This window comes from Acomys russatus, chromosome 8, assembly GCF_903995435.1.
Source record: "Acomys russatus chromosome 8, mAcoRus1.1, whole genome shotgun sequence".
Classification (NCBI taxonomy): Eukaryota; Metazoa; Chordata; class Mammalia; order Rodentia; family Muridae; genus Acomys; species Acomys russatus.
The window spans coordinates 39,142,197-39,153,628 of record NC_067144.1 but is presented as its reverse complement, the minus strand read 5'-3'; the positions used below and the strand labels follow the sequence as shown (position 1 = coordinate 39,153,628).

At 45.4% G+C, this 11,432-nt stretch overlaps 1 protein-coding gene across 1 annotated transcript; it reads left to right on the top strand.

Annotated features, from left to right (window-relative positions):
• Positions 1-1,902: 1,902 nt before the first annotated feature.
• LOC127192769 (60S ribosomal protein L5-like) lies at positions 1,903-2,877 on the top strand. The gene has a single exon (XM_051150082.1). It carries the CDS (start codon positions 1,941-1,943, stop codon positions 2,832-2,834), a length of 894 nt encoding a protein of 297 aa, XP_051006039.1. The 5' UTR covers positions 1,903-1,940; the 3' UTR covers positions 2,835-2,877.
• The last annotated feature ends 8,555 nt before the right edge of the window (positions 2,878-11,432 follow it).

Here is an 11,432-nt window from a genome sequence, read left to right as displayed (position 1 = left end):
ATTCTTACCAGCATCCTTGTGGTCTTGCCAGTCAGACATCTCTGAGCAGCCCCTCTCTCGATTGAGAGTCTCCTTGATCATGTTCTGTAGAGGTTTCAGTAGCGCTCTCTTATCTCAGGCACCGACCTCAGCATCCCCAATAAGGCCTCTCTACCTTCCCCCATGATCCTTAGTGTTCCCAAATACTCCCTTGGCTCTCTGTTATCCCCTACAGCACTGGCATAGTCCAGCCAGCCCACAAGTAGGCATGTTCACTGTATCACCTACACAACCAGATGCTCTGCTCAGGACTTCATAGAACAAATTTTAAAACATGGCAAGTGAGTTGATTGGAGTAGCTCCATCAAAGAAGTGGTGACTGAGTGGCTCGGGGCTGCAGATTGTTGCTGAAAGCTGTGGAGCTTGTCAGAGAAGCTGGGGTACAGGCAAAACCAACATCTAGCTGTATAGCCTTTATATATCCCATGTTTTTCTGCCCCTGTGGGGGACTGGGTAACTCCAGACTCCTCAATGGCTGGTTCTCCAGTGTGTATAATCTGTGACTAGGACAGCAGGAAGGCAGAAAGATGTTTTTTAATCATTAGGTGCAAGCTCCTCCTCCAGTCTAGTCAAGTCAGTTTCAGATATTCATTACCTCACCCAGGGAAGGGGCCAATAAAAGCTCAGGCCTTTCAGGCTGTGGAACTGGCTTGTAAATTGGGATAGACAGAGTAGCTGCAGTTTCTCCAAAATTTGAAATATTACATGTTCTTTGGTAACACTAACGTGTGTTCTGTGTTCTGCATCTTGTTAAAACTCTCATGATGTGTCCTTGTAAGGCGGCTGGCCTGCACGCAGGGAACGTGGTGTTGGTTATCTGTTACCAGTTAGCTCATCTGGTTGAAATCTGAGGCTTTGGGATCAGGCCCCACATGAGAGGGCTGGCTTCACCCTCAGCAGCCCCTGCCTGCCTGCCTTACTGTCTTACGTGAGTGCACTTGATCGGGGAGCATAGGTGTGAGCTCAGCTCAACATGGCCTGTTCTTGCTGCTCAAGGCATTCAGACCTTATTCCTTCCATCGGGTCTCTGTCCTCATCCTTGTTTAAAATTACCAATAGCTAGCTAACATAGTGCTGAGCCAGCCAGCTATTCCGTCTTCCTCAAATATCCTGATGACCCTTCACCCACCTGACCATCTTCTGAGTCTTTGTGAGTATTGTGAAAACTGATGAACACACATAGTTCCCGAGAGTGGCTCCAAAGTGCAATGCTACATGAGTGAGTATATTCTCACTCCTGTCTCCAAAGTCCAGAGAGTAAGTAATTTACACTTCCCTTTTGCAAAGAAATTAGCTCAACACGTTGCTTGGCTTCCTTTAGGGTCTGGTTGGCAAAGCAGGACTGCTTTGCGTGTCGGTCACTCCCAAGAGTGCTGTTACCAATGTACCCGTCTACCTCTCACACAGCACAGTGCAGACACAGAGCAGAGCTGGGGATTTCAGAACCAATGATAAGACCCTGCTTTGGGAGTGGAACAGCTCAGTTCCGAATGCTTAAATGGATATGGTTTTCCGTTGTAGTCCTTTGAAATGAAAAATGAGGTCATCTCTGCAAGTAGGTGGAAACAATTTGCCAGATAATCTCTGGAGGCAGACGCTTGTTCTTGGATGTTCCTGCAGACTTCCCACTAGCAACCCTCTCTATCCTGGCAGCTCAGGCTGTGTGTACCCCAAATCCAAGCTGCTCAGCCCTGTTCTTCCTGCTTCCAGGTCAAACACAGATTCCCACATAACCAGGTTGAGAAGTCTCCCCCTGTAATCCTTTCAACTCTGAATTCCCAAGCACCTTATCACCATCTCGGTTCATTTTGTCCCTGTCAAACCCAGAAGCACTGGCCATAAAATTACAAAGGCTTGAGGTCTGCGTGGAGCCGCGGTTGCGGGGTTGTGTATTCGGCAGGATGGGGTTCGTGAAGGTCGTCAAGAATAAGGCCTACTTTAAGAGGTACCAAGTGAGATTCCGAAGGCGGCGAGAGGGTAAAACTGACTACTACGCCTGGAAACGACTGGTGATCCAGGACAAAAATAAGTACAACACACCCAAGTACAGGATGATAGTCCGGGTCACCAACAGAGACATCATCTGCCAGATTGCGTACGCCCGTATAGAAGGGGACATGATAGTCTGTGCAGCGTATGCACATGAACTGCCAAAGTACGGTGTGAAAGTTGGCCTGACAAATTATGCTGCAGCCTACTGCACTGGCCTGCTGCTGGCCCACAGGCTTCTCCATAGGTTTGGCATGGACAAGATCTACGAAGGCCAGGTGCAGGTGACGGGAGATGAGTACAATGTGGAAAGCATTGACAGTCAGCCTGGTGCCTTCACTTGCTATCTGGATGCAGGTCTTGCCCGGACTATAACTGGCAACAAAGTTTTTGGGGCCCTGAAGGGAGCTGTGGATGGAGGCTTGTCTATCCCTCATAGTACCAAACGATTCCCCGGTTATGACTCTGAAAGCAAGGAGTTCAATGCAGAAGTGCATCGGAAGCACATCATGGGTCAGAACGTTGCAGACTACATGCGATACCTAATGGAGGAAGATAAAGATGCATACAAGAAACAGTTCTCTCAGTACATAAAGAACAACATCACTCCAGACATGATGGAGGAGATGTACAAGAAAGCTCATGCTGCTATCCGAGAGAATCCGGTCTATGAGAAGAAGCCCAAGAGAGAAGTGAAGAAGAAGAGGTGGAACCGTCCTAAAATGTCCCTTGCCCAGAAGAAAGATCGGGTTGCTCAAAAGAAAGCGAGCTTCCTCAGAGCTCAGGAGCAGGCTGCTGAGAGCTAAAGCAGTTTTCTATGAAGAGTTTTTTTTCATAAAGACAATAAACTTATTGGCCAAGCCAAAAAAAAAATTACAAAGGCTTTTCAGTAGAAGGCAGAAGCTGAAACATTCTAAAACATGTCTTTCCTTAGAACACAGAGTTAAAAACATGCCTCTCTCTTGAGTCTCGGTGTCATGTGAAGCTAAGAGGATCAAACCCAGGATACTTTGCAAGCTTGGGGGAGCACGTATCAAAGTATGGTGAAGCACATCCGCACTTTGAAGAATGAGCTTGACTCTGTGGCTCAGCCTGGCCTTGAACTTGGTCATCTCCCTGCTTCAGCTTCCTGAGTACTAAAATTGCAGGCATGCACGAACATTCCTTGGATTCTCTGTAGTTAAAGTGTGGTCCTTAAGCCAATGTGCTTAGCACTGGGAATCCTGTTCTTCCTGCCTTCTGACCTAGCTCCTACTTCAGTGCTGTGGCGTTTGGTACCAATTTATGGAAGGTCCTTAGCAACACTCCTCTGATTTCCTTTTGAGATTCTGTAGATGGATAGAAAGTGACGGCTGCTTTAGGGTAATTGCTCTGTTACCTAGTCAGCACTGCAGAGTAAGGCTCGGAGCTCCACTTCACCTCTAAAACAGGGAAATTGGCCTGAGAGTGCATGACCTCATTAGCCAATCCAGATTTGTTCTGTTACTTAGCTTCTGGGAAGCCATCGTTTTAAAATGCAAAGCCTCTTTTAACTTCCTCTTAAGGAGGTTTAAAACTCACCCGCCTCTGAAGCTCCTCCCTTTACCATCCCTTTGAGGTTAGTGGAAAGTGCTTCTCTCGCTTGTTGCCCTGGCTTCCTTCTACCCTCATCTCTCTGATCCTTCGAGTCTTACATCTGCTTCTTTGCTTTTGGACTTTCAGAAAGAAATGTTTCCAGACCTGATATGTAAATAACACTGTGCTAAACTCTGGGAAGATGAAGACAGAGGCTTTGTCCTCTGTAGATGTAGGCTGTAAGAGCAGAGTTCTGGGAGAGAGCAAGAAGGGAATCAACCTCAGCGGAGCCTGGGACTTTGTCAACATGGTGATCTCAGTCACATCAGAAGAGATCAGTTGATTCGAACCAACCTGGCATTGCTGGTCCAACAGGGTCAGGACTTCCAGGGTGTCAAGACTGAACACACACCCAGATTTTGTGGGTTCCTCCTGATTCTGGAGGAAGGCCCACTAGCAACTAATTCCAGTTCTTCAACTACATGGTGTGGCCCCAGCAAAACATGTCTGTGGGCTGAATTCAAACGTGAACTCCATTTGCAGTATGTTCCAGTTAGTGGGGCAGATCACAAATGTGAAGTCATTCATTTAAAATGGAGTCCATGTGACTAAGAGCCTCAGTGAGTGCCAGAGGCGTGGCCAGCATGCCCAGATGAGAGTGGAAGGGCATCACAAAGGGCACCCAGCTCTGTTGAATGTTTCCAGGTGTGATGGTAATATGACCCACTACTCTTTCCTTCTAACCCACTCACTACTTTGTTGAATGTTAAGATAGTTCACCTACAGCTCCACTGGTGCCACTTGTTTGGAGCTAACCCCTACTCTTTCCTTGTCTCTTTTCTCTCCAATGTAATTTTTTCTTTATAAAGAAATACAAGGTTGGCTCCACTCTTGGTAGAACAGCTTTCTTGGCCACCATGAGGAGTGAGTGAGTTATTACTATAGATTTGAACGTTTACGCTGTAAATTCATCGGATGAATCAGCAACGTGTCATCTGATTAGCTCGTTTCTCAGATTCCAAACATGGCGAGCTTGCTTTCACAGCATAAATACTTTTTTTCTTTAAAAGAAATTCTAACCAGAATTAAAGACGTAAGCTTCTGTCCCACCCTGAACAGTAAACAACCAGTATTTTGATCAGACTATGCACTTCCCCAGAGTCTGGCCATCCTTAAGGGTTACTTCAATTTGAAGACTTGGCTTCTCATTAATGTTTCTCTAAGTGGTGAGCTCGTAGTTTTATTTATTTGATGTTCAAGGTTAGGAGAAATGAAGTCACTCGCGTAACACTTCACCAAAACTCTGGGCATGAGGCAAAGCACAAAATTTTGAAAACACTGCATTTGTTCGTTCTGTAAAATGACCATTTCAAAGAGATGGACTGGTGTGTTCTGTTATTTGAGAATAGGGATAAATCTAATGAAATGTGAAAAGTCTGGGAAATGTGCTATATGTGTTCATGTCGCACCCCGCCTCCAACTTCAGAGCAGACCCTCTCAGTTGGAGGCCTTACTGCCAGCACTTAGTGTTCACACTTGAGGGGGAAAGCATTGCTTCTCTAAATTCTCTCAAACCTCAACTTACTTCACCTGGGGGCTGGGGATGGGGGAGGGGAAAGGGAGGGGGAGGTTGTTCAGCTTTGTCTTCCTTTCATTGTGTCCTTTCTCTAAGATCCCAAAAACAATGGAGACTGAAAGGGAGTCTGAGGTCTGCTCTAAGCCCTCCAGGGCTCTTTCCTTTTAAGGCCACTGAGCTGTCTTCTGGGAATGTATTTGGGATTTAATGGATTGGGAAGGAGGAGGATGTATCAAAGTAAACATTTCATGAGTTTCTGCTTTGCAGTTTAACTTACTAAACAGACAGAAACCTCTGAGTATTTCCTGTGTATCTTAAAGGACCAATTTGTCACCAGCTTTCGGCTTCCCCTGGCTTTTTCCAGCTTCCCTTCCCGGCAGCCTCACACATACACTATACAAGCTGCTGCGGCTCTTTTTTTTTTTTTTTTTCTTTAACTTTGAAAACACTCCTCAGGTATGGGACTGATGTGGCTTGCCAGCACCACGCTGAACTAAATGTGGGGCTTTTTCCCTTAGTTTATGGCATGGCTGGTTTCCATTCTTTACGTTTTAATAAGTACAAGCCAGTATTAGGTTCAGAGACTTACTTAAGGTCCCCTTAATTCTCCGTGGGCTAGAAGGGCCTGGAATGAAGGAAGGGAGACACTGATCAAAGACTTGGAAATGTTTACGGTGCAAATGGTACTTATGACTTCCATTTGCTGCTTTTCCTCAGCAGCACAGTCACTGAGGGCAGGCTGGCAAGCCATTCTCATGCATAAGAAGACTTCTAGTAAGTTCCATGTTGCCATCCACCACATATGACTCATTTGACCTAACAGCTAAGTTTTGAGGAAATTCTGCTGAATTTTCACATAGTTTGGAAGTCAAAGGTTTGAATAAAATACAATGAACCTAAACAAACAAACAAAAAATATAATGCTGATGCTACCTCTGCAAGATATATCTACAGATATATATTGCACACACACAAGCCATATGCATAGCAAAGCCCTGTGCTGTCCATTATTTATTATAAAAATAAAGCCTTGCAGAAAACTTTTTTTTAAGTGTGTCCAATGACATTGAGGATGATGAGGCTAAATGAACGCACTATAAGGTGGGGCATGGAGACAGTAGTGCGATAGAGATACACATTGTGCTATAGGTGGGGCATGGAGACAGTAGTGCGATAGAGATACACATTGTGCTATAGGTGGGGCATGGAGACAGTAGTGCGGTAGAGATACACATTGCGCTATAGGTGGGGCATGGAGACAGTAGTGCGATAGAGATACACATTGAGCAGTTGGCGTAATATTTTATTGACAACTTGCTGTGGATGCTCTGCCTCGTTGTTGTTCACATTGAGAGCTGATACTGGAGAGAGAAAATACTGTGTGAATTAGCATTAAAAATGCAGATTTTTCAGGCCCATTCATTACCTACTGACTCTGAATCTCTGGGGTGGGGATAACTCAGTCAGCCATCAGTGTTCTATTAAACTACTGGTTTTTGCCCCTACAACTTGAAAACCATTACTTTAACCTCCACTGTAAACAGTGTGAGGGACATACCTGGCTTTTACTCTCAAAGAAATACTTTTTCCTTGCCTATTTCTCCATGGCTGAATTCTATGTAGTGCTTCTGATGGCTAGGACCTGGCAGAGCTCTCTTGACATCCTGTGCTGTGTGTACAGTACTCAACATGGCCTTCTACTGCTTTGGGGTTTTTTCTTCTTCTTCTTCTTCTTTCTTCTTCTTCTTCTTCTTCTTCTTCTTCTTCTTCTTCTTCTTCTTCTTCTTCTTCTTCTTCTTCTTCTTCTTCTCCATTTTTGAATGAGAGTCACTCGCTCATTTATAAAATCACTTACAGAAAATGTAGTATGTCTCAGGTAGCACTTATGCATTTTTCTCCCTCCAGGGATCTCAGTTGCAAAGAACTCTTACAGTGCTGAAGTGTTCTGTTTATGTGGGCTGTCATTTGCCATGTGGTGAGCTTAAAAGCAGACTAAATAAATGTTTTGGTGATGTCGTGGGTAGTGGTGATTAAAGCAAGACTGATGTGAAGGCAGCGTTTTAACTCCCCGGGGTCCAGATGAAATTCTGAGATCCTGGGGTACCATACTATGTGAATGCTTCTGTATGACTGTATTTGTAGACCATTGTATCGTATTTATTCCAAGGATATTCTGCCTCAAGACAATGTTTTCTTTCTTCGAAGAAACACCTGAAAAATACAAGCACCGCACAGACTTCTTGCTCAGGTACACTTTTGTGCAGAAGGGGAGCGCTGAGTCTACTTAACCCTCCTGGGACCACTAGCACATGGGGAGCACGGCAGCCTTGTAACCAGAGTCCTGCCTACCTTTCCAGATCTCCTCTGTGAAGTAGGGAAAATTCCTGTGTTCGCATTTTGACACACACTAGGGGATCCTTAGTCAAACAGAAGAATCCGGGCCATTGCCCTTCTCCCTGTCCCTCCTCAGCACTTGTACAGGTTACTTAGTTACCATGTGCTCATAGCTTTTCTGTTGCTGTTTATTAGCATGGTGATCATGGCAGTTTAAGGAAGAGAGACAAGAGTCCCTCTTGGTTGGGAGGCGTGGCTGCAAGCAACAGGGCTAGCACATCAGCTAGAGCAGGGAGCTGGGAGCTCAGGTCTTCAGAGCACAAGCGTGAAGCAGAGAGGGCACACAGGGACCAGTGCTAGTCTTTTAGTCTCAAGTCCTGTTCCTAGTGATGTGCTAAAGCCACACCTCCTGAACCTTCCGGAAAAACACCAACTGGGCACTGGGTATTCAAATGCCAAGACTGTGACAAACATCACTGGAACCACCACACCAGCCATTGACTATGGAGTCTTTGTTGTCATCCTCTGTGTGTTCTTCTCACACACACACACACACACACACACACACACACACACACACACACACACGCCCCATAATCAGTAAAATAACGACCTAAACATGAGCCATGAGGATCACTTGAGCCCAAGAACTGACTAGGAGAGTCGGCTGCCTAACCTCTGAAAGTCTTTGACCAAGAGCAACCTCTCTGCTTTACAAACCCAGTTACTGTTAGTGACCGCCATTGCTCTGAACATAGATTAATTTCTTCTCTTCTTCACTTTCTAGGGAAGGAACATGGTACTTTGTAGCAGTTTACCATGTTGGGGCTGAGTGAGTGGTTAATGTTCTCCTCCTGCAAGGGGTTCGCTATGAGAATAGAATAGAATTCATTTCCTCTAAAAGGGGTATTTTTGGGTTTCATACAGACAAACTACCTTGTAAAGGCCATGATTCGGGTGAACCAGCTATGGAAAAGGACATGCAGGTAAACGATTGAGCGTGAGAAGAACACGTACGTGCATGGCTGCAGGGCACTGGTTGCCTGTTGGGATACCTCAGAGGACATGCTCACGACAGGGCTGTGAGTGGCTGGAACAACAGCAAAGATAAGCAGGACTGGGCCCTTCTTTTCAAGCACTCCAGCACAGAGAACACTATATATAAAGACATTGGTATTTGTGAATTCATAGGTATCAGTCTGAGAAAGTTCAACTTGTTCTCACCTCATCCAGCAGGTGGCGCTATGAAATAGAAGGATATGATAGATCAGGGGCCAGCTTGTGCTCCACAAACCTAGTCCTAACATTAGCAAGTATCCGTATGATTGTGACCATGTATCAGTGGACACCCTTGAAGTCCAGTGCCTCCACACTTGCTCAGTTTAGCTTCTCATCTTCTGCAAGGCCACTGCTTGCCTTGAGGCCGACAGTGTTAGGCACTCACACACAGCCATTAGCAGGGTGCTCTTAGCACAGCGGAATCAATGATGGCCTTTAAAGGGGTGCAGCTGGGTTTCTGCACCTGGCTGTTAGAATGGAGCCTTTCTTCCATCTGGGGAGAAAGCCACAGTTGTACTGATCCAGGTGTAGGTCTTTTTAGCGCTCCTGCTTAATAGATCCTGGGAAAAGACCTATTAACTTCTTGAATGAATTATCTTATTTGTGCGACACTCTTACCTAAGCCAGCCATTTGCTGCCTCCTCAGGACAGGCAAGTGGTTCAAAGAAGGGAAGGGCGTCGCTCATTTTGTTTTCAAGATCTTTTTAGAAAGACGGTCTACTCTTCTATGTGCGTGCGTGCGTGTATGCGTGCGTGCTGACATGGCAGACAGTTGAAACAGTGGCACAGTCAAGAGGCTAGTTGCCGCTTTAGGCTGCAGTCTCCTGAGGTACCAGACAAGTTTATACTCCTAAGAATGTTCACTGCTGTTTCACGGACATTAATAGTTTCCTGGCACCGCTTCTCAGGGGATGTCGTCATGGTCTGGGGGAACCAATAAAAACACAAGAACCTGTTTTGACAGATCTCATTTCTGCCAGAAATTTTGAAATTTGGGGTGGGGGACTGAGTAGATAACTTGCCCATTTGTGAGGGTGTAATCAGAACTAGCAGATTCTCTCTGAGAGAGCAGGAACTATGCTAGACCTGAGAGAGAAGACGTGAGGCTGTGGAGCTCATTTTGACAAACTGCTAAGACAGTATGTATCTTCTCTACTCTGGAGGTGTGAGCATGCTCTCTCCTGCTCTCACTTGCTCTCTCCCCTCTCCCCTCTCAGTTAAAGCATCCTTCTTAAGTCTTTTGATCCTCAAACAGAAAACTCATGCATTAAAATTAACAGCATTTGGTTATGGATACACACTGGACCATAAGGTCTATAGGATGAGATTTGGGTAATTATTAACAAATGGCTAGGACTAAGTCTTCCAGACTAGCCTGTGTTCTGGTGGCTCATGAGCCTGAATCTCATTACTGTTAAAAAACATTGACTGTGTCCGGTAGAATCATTGTTGGGATTTGATTTTGGGAGGAAGGAGGTCAATTGATTTTTTTTCCCTTACAAGTTCTGGGGAAGCTTTATCACCATAAGACTTAAAAATGTGTCAAGAGGGGCTGAAGGGATGGCTCAGAGGTTAAGAGCACTGACTGCTCTTCCAGAGGTCCTGAGTTCAATTCCCAGCAACCACATGGTGGCTCACAACCATCTATAATGTGATCTGATGCCCTCTTCTGGCCTGCAGGTGTACATGCAGGGAGAGTACTGTATACATAATAATAAATAAATCTTTAAAAAAAAAAATGTGTCAAGAATTGCGAATATTTTGCTTTTCTGAAACAGGATCTTGTGTAGCCCAGACTGGCCTTCCATTCATGATGTAGCCAAGGATGTCCCTGAACTACTTCTGATCTTCTGGGCTCACAGGCCTCTGCCACCATCAGAGTGCCCTGGCTTTGTAAAAGAACATGCTGTTTTACTTAGAGGGACCTTCATCTTCAAACTTGCATTGTTTGGCTTGGCTCCTGTTTCAAACATATTACTGTGAGCTTATGCTGGAGAAGTAGAGGAAAAATACAGTATTTTTTCCTGATTTTTCTCTTACTCTATCCATAAAGACTGTGCTTTTCTGCAACTACCTGGGTATGATGGAGAAACAAGAAGGCTGGGAAGAGAGTAAGGGACAAGGACCCTGACTTCGTGTTCCCTGTGGGAGAACTGCCTGGGCAACAGACCGTTCCCTGCTAACTGTCATCCTCTCCCTCTTACTGTAGTTGGACCTCCTCCTCGAGAGAAAAAGAAAGAGGGGTTCAGTTTCCTCCCTGCAAGCCTGCCTGGGTTGCCAAGCATTCACCAAAACATATCAGAAAGAAGGAATAGGAAGTTCAGAAAAGCCAAAGGCACCAGGCTTCTATAGTAAGGTCTAGTCGGAGCCAAGGCTCGCTTTCATGTTCGGGAGCCCAGGATGGAAGCCAGACTCCTGACAGATCATGTTAGTCCATGTTTAAACCTTCATTTTACTGAATTCCTAAGTGCCCGACCCTGGCCCAAACCATTCCTCTGAAGTGATCCTTCAGTGCCCAGTGCTCCCTCCTTATTTCTACTCATGTTGCTTCCAATTGGTGTCTTCCCTCACCTGCTTATGGTTCCTGGCTTCCTCCTTGGTGGAAACCTCTCGGAGAAGTGATTAGAGTTCAAAGGGATTCAGAGGTAAGGGGCACCTAACTGCTTTCTTTTTCAGCTGTAAACAGTGGCTCTTTAGTCAGTGACCCTGACAAGGCTTTGCTAATTGATAGTTAAATTTTGACATCTTGATTCATAGACCAAAACTGAATATGGATACCTCTTTCCTGCCAAGTTAATGAGCTCAGCATCATCTGTACAGCCTTACAACTCTTACTGCAAAGCTGGATGTTGGACTCTCTGGAACATTAAATGGACCATAC

Excerpts from the sequence above, each read along its gene's own strand:
- LOC127192769 (XM_051150082.1), top strand. The coding sequence starts at position 1,941 with ATGGGGTTCGTGAAGGTCGTCAAGAATAAGGCCTACTTTAAGAGGTAC.